Below are 18,732 nucleotides of genomic sequence, written 5' to 3' on the forward strand. Positions count from 1 at the left end.
CACTATGCGCTGGAGGGCCTTCATGTTGTAGTCAGTGCAGCTACCACCCCAAACAGCAATACAGCTGGAGAGGACGCTCTCAATGGTGCCACGGTAAAATGTAGTCATGACGGCCGGAGGAGTACACGCTCGCCTGAGTTTCCGCAGGAAGTACAGGCGGCGCTGGGCCTTCTTCGCCAGTGATGCGGTGTTGGTGAACCAGGAGAGATCCTCACTGATGTGCACCCCCAGGAACCTGGTGCTGCTCACTCTCTCCACCACAGCACCGTCGATGGTCAGCGGCAGGTGCCGGGTGTGACCCTTCCGGAAGTCAACAACAATCTCCTTGGTCTTGTTGACGTTCAGCAGGAGGTTGTTGTCCTTGCACCACGTGGTCAGAAGGTCAACCTCCAACCTGTATTGAGTCTCGTCGCCCTTGGTGATGAGACCCACCAGAGTCGTGTCGTCAGCAACGACATATATAGTGCCTGGTTTGCCGTTTTTTCCTTTAAAATAAATGCTTTTTTGATTGAACCCCACCACTGCTTCTTTGCTTACCAGCATTTGGATCCTCCATTCCCCAAAACTTGACGGAATTACAAACCCATAAGTTATGGTTTGTTAGAAAAAAAGCAAACAGTGCTGTAAATGTTAACATTTGAATTTGACACACATTCAATGATTCGTAACATAAATACATATAGGTCTATAACATGGATTAATGTCCTCTATAACAGGGGTCCCCAACCCTCGGTCCGCGGACCGGTACCGGTCCGTGGGTCACTTGGTACTGGGCCGCAAAGCCGCACAGAAAATATATAAATATTTTTTTTATGGACGATCAATTAATTCAGGAAAAGATGCTCGTCCCGGTCACGTGACATGTTTCCCCAGTCGAGCCCGCAAAGCTAGCAAAAATTAGTAAGATTCTCTCCCAATTACATCCGTCGGTTCAGGTCAAGACGCTCATCTCGGTCACGTGACGTCACCTCAGTCGAGCCCGCAAAGCAAGCAAATATGAGCAAAAAACAGAGATGTTTGGAAAGCTTCTTCGAAAAGGGAAAAAAGCCCAATGAGGAGACGGAAGAAGAAGAGGCTACGACTTCTAAGAAAAGGAAAGCTGCATTTAAAAGAACATTTCTGGAGTCCTACTTAAAATATGGATTTATCGCCACTGACGTGCTAAGTCCACTCTGCATAATATGTGGCGACAGGCTAGCTAACGAGTCAATGAAACCTTCAAAACTGCTTCGGCACATGGAGACCAAGCATCCTGTATTAAAAGACAAACCTTAACCCCTTCGGGTGTCATTGTCTCCGATTACGCCTGGATGGGACCGGCTCTTTTCTGAGAAACAAGCTCAGTGCTCCCACTAATTCAACGTAATGTTGAGTTTTATTTTTATGTCGTTTATACTTGTTTTTATGCCAGTCGTATCATTTTATTTCCTCATATTTATTCAATTATTATAAATGTATTATTTATTAATATAAATGTACTATTTATTTATATAAAGGCCGGTCCGCGAAAATATTTCCGACACGTAACCGGTGAGTGGCGCAAAAAAGGTTGGGGACCACTGCTCTATAACTTTCTAAATAAAATGTTTTGCGCCTCGTGTTGCATTATGGGAACTAAGTGCCAAGAGCATGTTACCAGAGTTTCTGGGGATGTGATTCAATGACAGTCATGCTGTGTTCACAACAAATACTGCTCAAGCTCTATTTTACGCGTTTCTGATGACGAGATTAAATCACAGTCATGCTGTGTTCACAACAAATACTGCTGAAGCTCTATTTTACGCTCTTCGATTCTACTTTCTGTCTAACGCGGTTTGGTCATGGACCCCATTTTTTGTAGTCGTAAATACATTTTCAAGTAGCATTTAAACGATATACAGACCATATGAAGCTAGATGCCTAGCACGTAAACCTTTGCACTCATTTAATTTCCTTGAAGGTGTTTAAAGGTGTTTGATACGAAATAGTAGGGCTGTTTGATCTTTAAGAAATGTATATATTACGATAGTGACATTCAGGTTATTGATATTGAATTTATAAATGGGACCCTGAATATTTGGTTAAAATATTTCCGAAATAGCAACTCTCTCTTGTATCATATCCCTAAGAAATTGTTTGAGAAACTCGGTGGAATAAAACTATTACTAAAATGTTCATCTGTTCATATCACAAGTGGATAACCCCTTGCAGTTGTATTTATTTGTATTCTTATTTTTATTAATGTGCGTTTTGTTTTGCATTGAGTATATGCTTAAATAAATGTGAAAAGATTTGATACAGACACTCAAAAAATTCGAATTATAATCGCTTGTCTGGCGGGAGTCGCTGGTGGTATAGGGGTACACTTGCCTGTCTTGTGTGCCGACACCGTGAGTTCGATTCCCGTTTGTACGTGTGTGCGTGTGTGCGAGACCAAAATAAATAATCGCTCTTCCGCAAAACTAACCAACCACAATCTTAAACGTCACCATACTATCTTCCAGCCAATCATATAGCGTGTCGTCATCAAGAGGCGCAGTCCCCGGAGCCGATCTGTCTAATCGAGTAGGTCTGGTACCTACGGCCAAGGCAACGTGCATTTTCTGCCGTAAATAGAGAAGAAGCCTTTAAAAATACACACATACATGAATATAGTGCAGCCATGCAGTTGGCACTGAGTAAAACATATGGACAGAAGCCAGTTAAATTTCAGTTAGAACAAGATGGGGATTTTTACATGGTTGGTTCGGAGGTATGTGCCGATGTTACCACAAGATTTGCTTTTCTTACTAGCTGTTGAAGCGACGCATGTCATAATTTGTGTTGTTTGCATTTTCGAGCACATAAAAAAGAGGAATGTATTCGGAACATGTGTCCATACAAGTCCATGTTCAGTCAGCGTCTTAGTTACACCCATTGGTCTGCAAAGTAGAGAGGAGTCAATTAAGTAATGCGTTTTTATTTATATATTTTTTTGGTAGGTCGTGGCTGCCTGAAGTCGAGATCTCGTTTCAGTTTCCATCCATCCTTCCATTTTCTGTACAGCTTTGTCCCCACGGGGGTCGCGGGCGTGCTGGAGCCTATCCCAGCCGTCATCGGGCAGTAGGCAGGGGACACCCTGAATTGGTTGCCAGCCAATCGCAGGGCACGCAGAGACGAATAACCATCCGCACTAGCACTCTCACCCAGGGGCAATTTGGAGTGCTCAATCGGCCTACCAAGCATGTCTTTGGGGATGTGGGAGGAAACCGGAGTGCCCGGAGAAAACCCACGCGGACACGGGGAGAACATGCAAACTTCACACAGGGAGGGCCGGAGGTGGAATCGAACCCACACCCTCCTAACTGTGAGGCAGATGTGCTAGCCCGTGCGCCACCAAGCCCATCTCAGTTTCCTTCCACTTATTTCGATGTAGCCTAAATTGCAGCCTACCATGAATACTCGTGGTTCTTACAGCTTTTAATTTCATCAGCAGTGTGGAACAAAACAAAAAATGCTTCCTGTTGGGATGAGCTCAAACATATAATTTATTAGATTCTATCCAGCAGGTTGGCAATTTTCTGGTTCTAGTTCAAGTGGAACAGTGAATTTTTAAGTGTCAAGTCACATTCATTGTTTGATTTCAGGTAGGAAACTATCTGCGTATGTTTCGAGGATCTTTATACAAAAGATATCCATCTTTATGGAGGAGGCTTGCTTCAGTGGAGGAGAGAAAGAAAATTGTAGCGTCATCACATGGTGAGTGTTGCAGTATAGATTTGTATCTGCACATTTGCTTGAATGAAGTAGCTTAAATATGTATCAACCCATTTCTCACTTTATTCTACAAAGTAATGCATTGATTGTGTGAAGGGTGATTTCAAATTTTCTAATATTCACATTATTTTTCTGCAGAAAAAAAGAATTATTCATATATCCCTCATTATTCTCCTCTATTTCTTCATTAATTAATGATTCACACAATCTCAGTTGGAAAGCATCCTGAGAATACATGTTATTCAGGCTACTAAGTTTGAATTGCAGATATTTAAAATTTTCACAAAATTTTAAATTTTTCAACTAAAAATTCACTATTCATATTCAGTGACTCATTCAACATTTCACATTTACATTGTTCCCATTTGAAACTAACATTTAGCTCATTCAATTAATTTCTAATGTCAACATTTTTTGACAGATTCAAACAATTCCACTTTAAACTATTCATCTTATGCCGACTGATTCTAAAAATTTCCATTTACCAAAAATTCAACTTCTCCATTAAATCATCCATAAATATCATTAATTACTAGGGGTGTAACGATTCATCGATACACATCGATTAATCGATATAATGCTCTACGATTTATTGGCATCGATGCTAAACGTAAACATCGATTTATATCGCCGTGTTTGACCTCGGACATTAGACGCGACTTTATTTTGAAATCCAGTTCATTGTTGCTTGCTTCCTCTTTCCGGGAGCAGTACGCGGCGTGTTGTGTTGTTAGCAGAGCAGGCACGTGAAAGGGGAGCCGACAACTACGCGGCTCCTGGGCTGGTGCTATGGCTAGTGTCCAAGAAGACGAGGAAATTCGCTCCCCTTTGGGCTTCAAGTCATTCGTTTGGAAGCACTTTGGATTCCAAAGAAAAGATGGCTCAACGGACAATTAAAATTATTGTAAATAAATAGTTCAGTAATGCACTTTAAAGTTAATGGTATTACAAAAAAAGAAAGAATATTCATTTTTCTTTACTTATATGAAAAAAAATATAGGAATTTGATCAAGTTCAGTGTTAAAATAAGCACTTTGTATACTACAATACTCTTGTAATTTCCTAAATAAAGAGTTTGCAGTACCTTGTTGATTTTGCGTATGAATTGTTATAAATCAGGATATTGTTCTATATTTTTTATTTAAAAAAAAAAATAAAATAAAAATATCGATCGTGGAGCACTATATCGTGATGTATCGTGAATGAATCACAGCAGGCTTTAAGATATCGGCAAATATCGTATCGTGGTTCTTTGTATCGATATGATATCGTATCGTGACAAAACCCGCGATTTACACCCCTATTAATTACACTTTTTTGTTTCTCTTCTCTAATTTCAATTTTATTTTACCGATTTAATCTGTTACAACTTTAAACTGTTGATCTTATGCTGACTGGTTCTGAAAATTTCCACGTATCAAAAATTTTATATTTTCTCTATTTAAATATCCACAAAAATATTCAAAAATTATTTATGCTTTTCTTTGTACAATTTCAATTTATTTATATATCCCTCATTATTCTCCTCTATTTCTTCATTAATTAATGATTCACACAATCTCAGTTGGAAAACATCCTGAGAATACATGTTATTCAGGCTACTAAGTTTGAATTGCAGATATTTAAAATTTTCACAAAATTTAAAATTTTTCAACTAAAAATTCACTATTCATATTCAGTGACTCATTCAACATTTCTCATTTACATCGTTCCCATTTGAAACTAACATTTAGCTCATTCAATTAATTTCTAATGTCAAATTTTTTTGACAGATTCAAACAATTCCACTTTAAACTGTTCATCTTATGCCTACTGATTCTAAAAATTTCCATTTACCAAAAATTCAACTTCTCCATTAAATTATCCATAAATATCATTAATTACAGTTTTTTGTTTCTCTTCTCTAATTTAATTTTTTTTTTTACCGATTTAATCTGTTACAACTTTAAACTGTTGATCTTATGCTGACTGGTTCTGAAAATTTCCACGTATCAAACATTTTATATTTTCTCTATTTAAATATCCACAAAAATATTCAAAAATTATTTATGCTTTTCTTTGTACAATTTCTACATTTTTTGATTGATTTGAAACATTCCAACTTCAACATCCATCCATCCATCCATCCATCCATCCATCCATCCATCCATCCATCCATCCATCCATCCATCCATCCATCCATCCATCCATCCATCCATCCATCCATCCATCCATCCATCCATCCATCCATCCATCCATCCTCTTCCACTTATCCGGGGTCGGGTCGCGGGGGCAGCAGCTTTAGGAGGGACTCCCAGACTTCCCTCTCCCCAGCCACTTCATCCAGCTCATCCCGGTGGATCCCAAGACGTTCCCAGGCCAGCTGAGAGACACAGTCTCTCCAGCGCGTCCTGGGTCGTCCACGGGGTCTCCTACCGGTGGGAGATGCCCGGAACACCTCCCCTGGGAGGCGTCCAGGAGGCATCCTGATGAAATGCCCGAGCCACCTCATCTGGCTCCTCTCAACGTGGAGGAGCAGCGACTCTACTCTGAGTCTCTCCCGGATGACCGAGCTTCTCACCCTATCTCTAAGGGAGAGCCCGGACATCCTGCGGAGGAAACTCATTTCGGCCGCTTGTATCCGGGATCTCGTTCTCTCGGTAACAACCCATAGCTCGTGACCATAGGTGAGGGTAGGTGCGTAAATCGACCGGCAAATTGAGAGCTTTGCCTTTTGGCTCAGCTCTCTCTTTACCCCAACAGACCGGTACAGAATCCGCATTACTGCCGACGCTGCACCGATCCGCCTGTCGATCTCGCGCTCCATCCTCCCCTCACTCGTGAACAAGACCCCAAGATACTTGAACTCCTCCACTTGGGGCAGGATCTCATCCCCGATCCGGAGAGAACATTCCACCCTTTTCCGACCAAGGACCATAGACTCGGATTTGGAGGTGCTGACCCTCATCCCGACCGCTTCACACTCGGCTGCGAACCGCTCCAGTGAGAGCTGGAGATCACGGCTTGAAGAAGCCAACAGCACCACGTCGTCTGCAAAAAGCAGAGATGCGATGCTGAGGTCCTCAAACCGGACACCCTCAACGCCTCGGCTGCACCTAGAAATTCTGTCCATAAAAATTACAAACAGAATTGGTGACAAAGGGCAGCCTTGGCGGAGTCCAACCCTCACTGGGAACGAATCCGACTTACTGCCGGAAATGCGGACCAAACTCTGGCATCGTAGATACAGGGACCGAACCGCGCTTATCAGTTGGCTCGGCACCCCGTACTCCCGAAGCACCCTCAACAGAATCTCCCAAGGGACACAGTCGAACGCCTTCTCCAAGTCCACAAAACACATGTGGACTGGTTGGCGAAATCCCATGCCCCCTCGAGGATCCTGCCGAGGGTGTAGAGCTGGTCCACTGTTCTACGGCCAGGACGAAAGCCACACTGCTCCTCCTGAATCCAAGGTTCCACCTCCCGACCCCAGAGATTGGAGAGTCCGCCTCAGAGTCTCCAGGCCCTGCTTCCACAATGGAAGGCGTGTCGGTGGAATTGAGGAGGTCTTCGAAGTATTCTCCCCACCGACTCACGACGTCCCGAGTCGAGGTCAGCAGCACACCATCTCCACCGTAAACAGTGTTGACGGTGCACTGCTTCCCCCTCCTGAGATGCCGGATGGTGGACCAGAATTTCCTCGAAGATGTCCGGAAGTCATTCTCCATGACCTCGCTAAACTCCTCTCACTCCCGGGTTTTTTGCCTCAGCAACCGCCGAAGCCGCGTGCCGCAGGCCAAAACGGCCTGATAGGACTCCTTCTTCAGCTTGATGGCATCCCTTACCGCCGGTGTCCACCAGCGGGTTCGGGGATTGCCGCCACAACAGGCACCGACGACCTTATGGCCACAGCTCTGGTCGGCTGCCTCAACAATGGAGGCGCGGAACATGGTCCACTCGGACTCGATGTCCCCCCGCCTCCCCCGGGACGTGGGAAAAGCTCTGCTGGAGGTGGGAGTTGAAGCTCTTCCTGACAGGGGATTCTGCCAGATGTTCCCAGCAGACCCTCACAGAGCGTTTGGGTCTGCCAGGTCGGACCGGCATCTTCCCCCACCATCGGAGCCAACCCACCACCAGGTGGTGATCAGTTGACAGCACCGCCCCTCTCTTCACCCGAGTGTCCAGAACATGCAGCCTCAAATCCGATGACACGACTACAAAGTCGATCATCGAGCTGCGGCCTAGGGTGTCTTGGTGCCAAGTGCACACATGGACACTCTTATGCTTGAACATGGTGTTCATTATTGACAATCCGTGTCGAGCACAGAATTCCAATGATAGAACACCGCTCGGGTTCAGCTCGGGGGGCCGTTCCTCCTAATCACGCCCTTCTAGGTCTCACTGTTATTGCCCACGCGAGTATTGAAGTCACCCAGTAGAACAATGGAGTCCCCAGAAGGAGCGCTCTCCAGCACTTCCTCCAGGGACTCCAAGAAGGGTGGGTACTGTGAGCTGCCGTTTGGTGCATAGACACAAACAACAGTCAGGACCCGTCCCCCCACCCGAAGGCGGAGGGAAGCTACCCTCTCGTTCACCGGGGTGAACCCCAATGTGCAGGCGCCCAGCTGGGGGGCAATAAGTATACCCACACCTGCTTGACGCCTCTCACCGTGGGCAACTCCAGAGTGGAAGAGAGTCCAGCCCCTCTCGAGAGGGCTTGTACCAGAACCCAAACTGTGTGTGGAGGCAAGTCCGACTATGTCTAGTCGGAACTTTTCTGCCTCGCACACCAGCTCGGGCTCCTTTCCAGCCAGAGAGGTGACATTCCATGTCCCAGGATCCAGCTTCTGCAGCCGGGGATCAGACTGCCAAGGTCTCTGCCTTTAGCCGCCGCCCAGCTCACAATGCACCCGACCCCTTTGACCCCTCCCACAGGTGGTGAGCCTATGGAAAGGGGGACCCACGTTTCCTTTTCGGGCTGTGCCCGGCCGGGCCCCAGACGCTTGCCTTCGAGCCCCACCTCCAGGCCTGGCTCCAGAGGGGGGCCCCGGTGACCCGTGTCCGGGCGAGGGAAATCTGAGTCCATATGTCTTTTTCGTCATAAGGGGCTTTTTTTTTCAACTTCAACATGTTCAGCCCATTCCCAGTCATTTTACATCTTTTCAATATCATTCATTGTCGTTTGACATCGTTTGTCATTATACACTACCATTCAAACGTTTGGGGTTCATGAAAATTAACATAATTGCACAAGGGTTTTCAAAGGTTTTCTAATCAAATCTTTCTAATTTTCTAATCATCCAATAGACTTCTTACACAACTAGCAAACACAATGGACCACTAGAACACTGGAGGGATGGTTCCTGGAAATAGGCCTTTATATACCTATTTAGATATTGCATTAAAAAAACAGATGTTTGCTGCTAATTAGTAATTTACCACATTAACATTAAAATGTATTCCTAATTAGTTTCATGTTATCCTCATTATTTTAAATATAAGGACATTTCTAAGTGACCCCAAACATTTGAATGGTTACATTACTGTAACAAATATTAAATGACAACTTAAATTTGGTTGTGTCTTTGACATTGCAAATGGAAAAAAATACAAACTGAAAATTGTCACTTATCTTCTGAACTGAAAAAAAAAATGACATTTTATCCACAAATTTTAGCCACCAGTGTTACCCTACTGAAGGCATCTGAGTGTGAGGAGATCTTTGATGGTAACGATGACAAATACAAGGCAGTGTCTATCAGCACAGAGCCACCAGCATATCTCAGGTATTGCTTACTTCAAAGTTGCTTATGCAGAATATTTTAGTTTCTATTTACAGCTGAAGCTTGATTTGAAGCGCTTCGATTTTACGTAACTTTCTGTCTCACGTGGTTTGGTCATAGACCCCAATTTTTCTCGTCATAAATGCATTTTTAAATAGTATTTCAAATGGAGGATATAAATACCATAAGAACCTAAGTGACTAGCGTGTAAACCTTAGCGCTAGTGATTGACTTTCCGTGACTAATTTTAAGGCGCTAGACAAGAAGTAGTTGGTCTTTTTGATCTTTATGACTGATTTATTACAGTGTTACTAAGATTGTTTTTGATTCGGAAAGGAAGAAATTTGTGAAAGCACCTGATCCACACAGTCACTCACAAGTCAAAGAGCGTGGTCGGACACAGTAGTAGAAAATGTGGCTGCTTTAATCTCTCTTCGATCCAATTCACATAGCATGAAAATGACTTAGCCAGTTTGCCTGATATAGTCATCTGCGTATTGCTTCTCTTTTAATCCAAATGTCAACAGACTTGGATGTAGGGGTGAGCATTCATAAGGACAAACGGCGAACGGACCCCTTAGCTACCCAACAACATGCGTGACGTAAATTAATGTGACAAAAGACTCCTTCGGCTGCCTCAAAATATTTGTTTTAAAAAGACTTTTGGGGTTAAAGCGATTTCCAAATTCTGAACCTAAAGTCTGTGTAAAATCGAGCTTTAGCTGTACTTGGTATGCGTCTCTCAAATGTTTTACCGTAAATCATGTTAAACATATGCATATGTTCTGTCAGTGTATCTGTTTTATAGATGAAGTGCATATCAAATGGGCATGCTTTGACATATGAAAGCCTCCTATAAAAAGTTTTTTTTTTGTTTTTGGAAGGGGATTCATTGTGACTCTGAAACTTATGTTTGATGTGTGGGTCCGGTAATGGTGTAACGGTGGCGAATTCTCCGTCGTCTGACCACCACCGACACGAGCTTCGAAGCCACATTGTTAGCTCATTGTCAACTACCTATTTTCTGAAAGGTATGCAGACACATCGCATTACTATCATATTTTCTGGACTATAAGTCGCAGTTTTGTTAATAGGTTTGCAGGGGGTGCGATTTATACTCTTGAACGACTTGTGTGAAATTATTAACACATTATTATATCATTTCACACGTCATTTTCCCACTAAACTGCAAGAAGGCGCGGCGTACGAGTCAAAACAGACAAAACTGTGAGGACTGACGATTAGCCAGCGACGTGCGGTGAGGTTCATGACTGGGGAGGCACTGACGTCACCCCCCCCGGTAAAATTTGTCACAAAAAAGGTTGGGGAATGCTGCTCTAGAGTGGCTTATTCATTCAGTGGCTTATTCATTCAGCAGTCTTCACACATAAAACCACTCAAGAAAGCACATGGAATCAAAAACTCGTTTTCGATCGTGCGTACCACTCCGTTTGAAAATACATGCTCTGAAGTCCCGTTGTCCGAATCTAACCTTTTAACTCCGGAGTTGGTCGTCCTTTACTGATGACCTCCTCCTTCGATCGAAAATCCATAGTTGAAAATCGTTTGGCTATGTAATCCTCCATTGTAAAACGAAATGTAAAAACGGGAAGAAATAAATGGACGACTGCTCCTCAGTTGTTCACTGTAAATTTGAACTGGAGATCACTTATTCTACAGGTGGGCGCATGAAGCATCCCGGAATCACTAGCACCCCCTGCCATAAGGCTGGAGAACCTTTTTTTCATTACCTCCGTAAAGTCTCTTTTCAAAGCCGTTTTATTCATCTAAAGAAACACGACGTTACAGACAGATGACAGAAAACACTAGATATTCAATACACCAGCTTACATTGCATTGATGAGTACGCCATGACTGTGTCAGCCTACATCAACAAATGCTCCGAGGACGTCAGCACCACTAAGAACATCATCACCCGAGCCAACCAACGACCCTGGATGACTGAGGAGGTACGTCATACGCTACGAGCACGGAACTCAGCCTTCAAGTCTGGCGACAAGGAGGCACTGAGGAGAGCGAGAGCCAACTTGAACCGTGCCATCAGGCTAGCGAAGCGAAGCCACAGTCGAAAAATTCAGGATTTTTTCCACGACGCCAATAACACCAGGAGTATGTGGCAAGGCATACGGGCGATCACGGACTACAACTTACCCTCCCCCCCGGTGGGTGAGGTTGATGCTGACTTCCTAAATGGTCTAAATAACTTCTTTGGGCGTTTTGAGGCACTAAACAGCACTCCTGCAGTTAAAACTGTTCCCCACCAGGAAGAGGAGGCTCTCTGCCTTGACTCAGGCGACGTGTGGAAGACTCTGAGAAGAGTCAACCCACGTAAGGCCACAGGCCCCGACAACATACCTGGGCGGCTGCGTCCTGAGCCCCCTGCTGTTCACCCTGATGACACACGACTGCGCCCCCAGGTTCACCACCAATCACATCGTGAAGTTTGCAGACGACACAACGGTGGTGGGCCTCATCAGGGACAACAACGACCTGGACTACAGAGAGGAGGTGGAGCAGTTGGTGGGCTGGTGCAGAGAAAATAGCCTGATCCTGAATGTGGAGAAGACGAAGGAGATCATCGTCGACTTCAGGAAGAACCAGCCTCACCACGCTCCACTGATCATCAACAGCTCAGCTGTGGAGGTGGTCAGCAGCACTAAATTCCTGGGAGTCCACATCACAGACGACCTCACCTGGACTGTGAACACCACAACACTGGTCAAGAGGGCACAGAAGCGCTTGTACTTCCTGCGGAGGATGAGGAGAGCCCACCTGCCCCCACCCATCATGTGGACGTTCTACCGAAGCACCATAGAGAGCATTCTGACAAGCTGTCTCTCGGTGTGGTGTGGAGGTTGCAGCGCCTCTGATTGGAAGAACCTGAGGAGAGTGGTGAGGACAGCAGAGAGGATCATCGGGGCTCCTCTTCCCTCCATTCAGGACTTGTCATCCCAGCGCTGCGTGTCCCGAGCCCGTAATATTATCAGTGACCCATCACACCCCCACCATGGACTGTTCTCCCTGCTGCCCTCTGGGAAGAGGTTTCGCAGCATCCGCTGCAGGTCCACCAGGTTCTGCAATAGTTTTTTCCCTGCTGTCGTCAGACTGTTGAACATTAAAACGTAGCATTCCTCTGCACACTTGTAAATACTGCTTTTGTCTCCTGCACTGTTTACATACTTTATCACTGCTGAACTTTGTACTTTATAATTATCTTATTTCATATTTTTATATAGAATGTCACTTTTTAACCAGCCGAAATACCACTACATTGTTGAAAGCCGTATGCAACGAAATTTCGTTTTGTGTACACCTAGTGTTGACAAAATGACAATAAAGTTTGTCTAAGTCTAACTACGAAAATTAGTTAATATAGCTACAGAGTTTGAACACTTAAACAGCGACATAGAGACAGACAGCAGTTCAGTCTAGCTGCATAGCCTGTCAGCATAAGCAGCCGTGTGATTACGCAATCCTCAGAGGAGGCAAGGCAGGAAGTTGCCTCCTCCGAGCGAATCGTCTTCGGTTTTAAAATAACTATAAAAAATCAGCGATTTTGGTTCAAAGTGATACAAAACTACTGACATTAAAAGGAAAATGACTTTATAATAAAAACAATTGAATTTGTTTTTTCCCCTTTTCATGATGGCAGGGGAGCCTCGTAGCTAATGTTACATAAACACAAACGAAGAACTGAGAACGTGCCTGACATAACATATTAACAGTTATTCAAATAACTATAACATAAACTGGGTGCGTCAGCCGGTCAGCACCGCAAGAGCAAAGCGGAGCCATGACACATTTACACTTTAAAATGTTTAGATGTTTAAAAAGACAATAAAGTGTTTAAAAATAAAATTATAAAAGTCTTGTGCGGATGCGCTGGGCCACGGGGGCGCGTCAGTCGACCAGTACGCAAGAGCAGAGAGGAGCTGGGACACTTTAAAATATTTTAAAAAGTGTTTCAAATACAATAAGTTATTTAAAAGTACAATAGAGTGTATAAAAATAAAATTATACAAGTCTTGTGCAGATGTGCTCGCGCTGGGCCGCGGGGGCGCGTCAGTCGGCCTGCACGCAAGAGCAGAGAGGAGCCAGATACGTCAACAGTTCAAAAAAGGTTCATAAAAGTCTTGTGGGGATATTGTAACAATATATTTATTCATATTTATTTTCTTATTTATATAAAGAAGAATGTTTCTGCGAGTCAGTTTGACTTTAAAAAATTTACAAAAGTGTTTAAAAGATACAAAAAGTGTTTAAAAAAAACAATATAGTGTATAAAACTACAATAAAGGTTCATAACGGTCTTGTGCGGAAATTGTATATATTTACTCTTATTTTCTTTATTTTCCTATTTATTTAAATAAAGAATGTTTATGAAAGTCAGTTTGACTTTAAAATGTTTATTTAAGTGTTTAAGAATACAAAAAACATTTAAAAGTACAATATACATACAGTGTTTAAAAATACAATAAAATACAATAAAGCTTCATAAAAATATTTTATGGATATTGTGACTGTTTTCTCTCCATCGTGGATTTTCGCCTATGGCGGGTGGTCTTGGATCCAATTAGCCGCGATAAACGAGGGATTACTGTATACAATTATATGGTAGCTCGAGTTTACAAAGTTAAATGTTTGCCCAAAAATCTCGAGGTATCATCTTAACACTTATTTTCTTTTCCTAGGGAGCAGAAAGCCAAAAGAAGCAGTCAATGGGTCCCAACACTGCCCAACAGCTCCCACCATTTAGATGCTGTGCCTTGTTCCACTACCATCAACCGCAACCGAATGGGTCGAGACAAGAAGAGGACCTTCCCACTATGGTAAGAAGAAGCAATTCAGGTTTGAGTGTTCATTACCAGTTAATTTTGGGTGCAGTGTGTTCAAAAACATCCCACATCAATAGGCAGTTTTTTTTAAATCCTCTGTCTGTTTTTCCAATGTATGTTTTGTTGCATGACTTTCATGCAAGACTTTTTCTCTTTTTCTGTTTTCAACCTTTGAGTGTAGCAATGTGTCTGAATGTTTTGTATGACTTTATTGGAGTGTTTATTGGGTATTTCCTCATGGTGTCTTAACCCTATTTATCATACCCCTTATGTTGGGATCACCATGCGCGTGCCCATCACAAAAATGAGTTCACTTGTTAGAGTGGTGCTCACTCTAACTTGTTTTGCAAGAACCACACGGGAGACAATTAAGTCTTTTGAGACACCTGCAGGTGGAGAGTCCATTTGTCGCTGTGCATACAGCGATGATCGAATGACGTCTGACTCTCGCCTCCTGCATGAGCATTTTTATTAAGGAAAACAGGGTGGGGGGTGAGAAGATAGAGATAGAGAAGAGAAAGCCCTTGACCTCTAGTCAAAGCATAGCAAGGGAATGTTTTACGACATTGTGTAGGATGGGACAAGCTAGGTTATTTATTACTGGTTACACACCAACATAAGCATAAAACTAATCTACCTAGGTTATTTATTACTGGTTACATTCCAACATAATCATACGATCAAGATAGTTTGGAAAACCCTGACATATCCCTCCTGTCTTATCATATGATTATGTCAACCCGACCAATCAAACATAAGTAAGAAAATATAAAGAAGAATAGTAAAAATAACAAAAACACTAATAAAAAAGATCGACAAAAAAACAGAGACGACAGCGGACGGGTTGGGGATCGTGTAGGGTGAAACATGACAAAAACAACAAACAACGATAGCAATAATCTCCAGTGAAGATGAGGATTTTCCTCAATACTCCAGTTCAAACTTAGTGTGTGATCTAAAAACCTGCTGGCCGATGTTAAATCGCAGGAAAAGTCTCACACGGTCCCTCTGCCTTAGGCGACCAGAATGCTATCAATAAAAAAAAATAAAAAGAAAAACACAGAAACAGTACATCATTGTATCCATCACTTGCGAAGCATTTTCGATGGTCAAATCATCAAGTTTCTGTAAAACATGCACAGTATAACAGCACCTACGCAATCCACGTTTCATTATGGTTATCACATCCGTCACGACTAAGAAGTTGTATATGTACTTGCGCTACGGTAGAAGAGACAACCCTCGTCACAGCAGACTTCAAACATGGGATAACACAGGTCGTAAACAAGCACAACAACACCAGCACAACAAACACAGGAGACACAATTTTCAACAGCAGTTGCCACCAGTTGCCAGAGAATAGCCATGAAAAGAAACCCCACTGTTGTGGAACTTTGTCATTCGAAATGGCCTGCTGTAAGTTCTTCAGTGAAGTCATGGCGTCGTAGATGTGTGTGTCATTTTCTCCCGGAATGTATGTGCAACAGGAAGTCCCAATGATGTGGCACACACCACCTTGTGCTGCCGTCAACAAGTCCAGAACCATCCTGTTTTGCAAGACCATCAGCCCAATAGCCCGAATCTCTCTATTTTGTCCATCGTTGACTTGTAGTGAGAGATTCGCAAAGGATTGAAAACGATAGTTCAGTGTCTCGATGAAGAGCGAATGTTTCCCAACTCCGACCCAGGGAAAAAGCACATGAACAACTTTGTCTCCAACGGACCATACTTTATGGTCGTCTGGAACATTCGCACCCCAGACAGGGTCATGGGGGTCAAAGGTTGCAACCGCCCTGCGTTGACGTCCAGAAGAGTTGTGTGCTGTCGCCAGCTGACGATGTCGTATCCTGTAGGTGTGGTCTGTCACCCACACTGGTGCACACACTCCTGTCCAGTTGGCGGGCAGCATCGGATAAACCTTGTGACCACAAAGCCACCAGCCATTCTGTATGAAGTATGTTCCGTTCGATGGTGCAGCCATGTTAGTCGGAGAGCCCTCCCCAACTGAAATGGCTCTCCTATCCTGACACTCAGCGGCGATGTCCAAAGCTCCCATCCAGTTTCCTCCTGGAGAGCAGTCTCTGTCAATGCATTTGTGGGTCTTACTTCCTTGGATGTAACACGTATAGTTCACTCCAGGTCGCCGCTCTGTGTAGGCCACCTGCGGCAATGTTCGTCCTTTAACAGTCACATTGAGATTTGTCCAGAAAAGCTGATCACAGGTACCTTTCGCAAGTCCAGGGCGGGAAGGGTCGTCATCTCTCACTTTGACAGCACGGTGTTGATATCCAACTCCTCCCTTGGATGCCATACATTTCGCTTCGGTGACATTCATTGCTCTGGCCTCCAAGTGAACTTGCGTGGAGGAAGGGGGGAGTTTTGAACACACATAACACCCCTCCTGTGTGTGGGCTCTCACAGTGAACTTGACGTACCGGTACCACGTGTTGGTTTCGTATGGGTTTTTGGGGTCCCATGACCAGTCCTCAAAGTTCTCATCGTGTGACCATCGTTTTCCACGGTCAACATTATCACTTGGTCTGTTCAAATGAGTCCATAGACCATAGCACGCTCCAACCACAATGCAGCAGAGGATCCATCTGGCATATGGAGCCCCGTTGCTACTAGGATGGCAGAGACACCGGGACATCCCCTCGCCTAGCGGAGTGGGGATCGTTGTTTTCTTCACCAACATTGAGACGTCCCACCCTAAACGATAGGACCCCTTTGAAGTCAGCCTTCCCCACCACTCCGAATTAGGGGTCCAGCACTCTCTGCAACTTGCAGTGGCTGAGGTGAATCCAGCTGGGCCGTTCAGCGATCTTCACTGCGGTGGGGGTAGTCAGCAAGACTTGGAATGGTCCCTCCCACCGTGGGCTGACCCAGTTCTTTCTTTTAATGACCTTGATGTAGACCCAGTCTCCTGGATTGATGGGGTTGTCGACCTGTGAGGAGGAAAGACCAGGCGGCAGTAAATTTGCATTTGACACATCTTTCAGTTTGAGCGTCCTTTTCATATAATCTGCCAAGGACTGTTCTTCATCTGCTTTTTGCAAATCTGCAGGGAACACAGGTAGTCTATATCAGTGGTTCCCAAAGTGGGCGGTACCGCCCCCCTGGGGGCGGTGGAAAGATCTGGGGGGGCGTTGAGGAAGAAAGGGGCGGTAGGGGGGCGGCAGTCGATTTGTACACAACACGCCGCTCTGGCCCAGTCAGATCCGACAGCATAGACTACAAAAGCAAAAGCTCAGGTTTGTAATTTCAAGCTTGTAATGTTCAGAATTTTATCTTATAATAAAAACCGCATTCTGGCGGTCAACATCATCTTGAGTTCAAGTCAACATGAAATTGGGGACTCGCCAGAACGCGCCGTGTTGTGTTGTGTTGAGCTGGTTAGGGCAGTGGTCCCCAACCACCGGGCCGCGGACCGGTACCGGTCCGTGGGTCACTTGGTACCGGGCCGCCAAGCCGCACAGAATTTTTTTTTTTATCGACGATCAATTAATTCAGGTCAAGACACTCGTCCCGGTCACGTGACATGTTTCCCCAGTCGAGCCCGCAAAGCTAATATGTGGCGACAGGCTAACTAACCAGGCAGTGAAGCATTCAAAACTGCTTCAACACATGGAGACCAAGCATCCTGCAATAAAAGACAAACCTTAAATCACTTCGGGTGTCATTGTCTCCGATTACGTCTAGATGGGACCGGCTCGTTTCTGAGAAACAAACTCAGTGCTCCCACTAATTCAACGTAATGGTAATGATATTATAAATGTATTATTTATTTATTTATATAAATGTATTATTTATTTATATAAATGCCGGTCCGCGAAAATATTTCTGACATGTAACCGGTCCGTGGCGCAAAAAAGGTTGGGGACCACTGCCTTAGATCACGTCCGCCACCATTTGCTGTGAGTAAATGGAAGAAAATGAATACATGAGAGGGTAAACTTGCTTTTCATACCTTCAATGTTGTCATTTTTGTCTTTAAGTAGGCCTATTTATGAAATGCGATAAAATGCTGTATTTTACATGGTTTTATTTTTTTGTTCCAGAATAAAGTATGGCCTTGGTACAGCAAACAAAAAAGAAGTGTCGGCAATATAGTGTGGAATATCTGAAATATGGATTTGTCGCAGCACCACACAACCAACAGCAACCAATGTGTCTACTGAGTGATAGAGTGTTTTCAAATGAAGCTATGAAACCTTCGAGGCTTTTGGAACATTTGAAGAAAATGCACTCTGATAAAGCAGACAAAAACTTGGCATATTTGCAGTCACTCCGTGACAACGTTCAGAAACGGAAAACCATCGGAAATATGTTTGACAGCATTTCACAACAATCTACTGACGGTTTGCGAGCGTCATACAACA

At 44.0% G+C, this 18,732-nt stretch overlaps 1 protein-coding gene and 1 long non-coding RNA gene across 2 annotated transcripts in view; one reads left to right on the top strand and one right to left on the bottom strand.

The window, feature by feature from the left end:
- The window catches only part of LOC119131444, a 546,859-nt gene that overhangs the window by 336,673 nt on the left and 191,454 nt on the right, over positions 1-18,732 (bottom strand). The window lies entirely within an intron of this gene.
- LOC119131419 (SWI/SNF-related matrix-associated actin-dependent regulator of chromatin subfamily B member 1) overlaps positions 2,504-18,732 on the top strand; it is an 82,159-nt gene continuing 65,930 nt past the window's right edge. Inside the window, exons 1-4 of the mRNA XM_037265879.1 lie at positions 2,504-2,731; positions 3,606-3,717; positions 9,392-9,500; positions 14,210-14,347. Coding sequence (XP_037121774.1) covers positions 2,642-2,731; positions 3,606-3,717; positions 9,392-9,500; positions 14,210-14,347 — 449 coding nt within the window. The 5' untranslated portion in view covers positions 2,504-2,641. The remainder of the gene's footprint in view (positions 2,732-3,605; positions 3,718-9,391; positions 9,501-14,209; positions 14,348-18,732) is intronic.

The sequence above is a fragment of the Syngnathus acus genome, chromosome 12 (assembly GCF_901709675.1).
Source record: "Syngnathus acus chromosome 12, fSynAcu1.2, whole genome shotgun sequence".
NCBI lineage: Eukaryota > Metazoa > Chordata > Actinopteri > Syngnathiformes > Syngnathidae > Syngnathus > Syngnathus acus.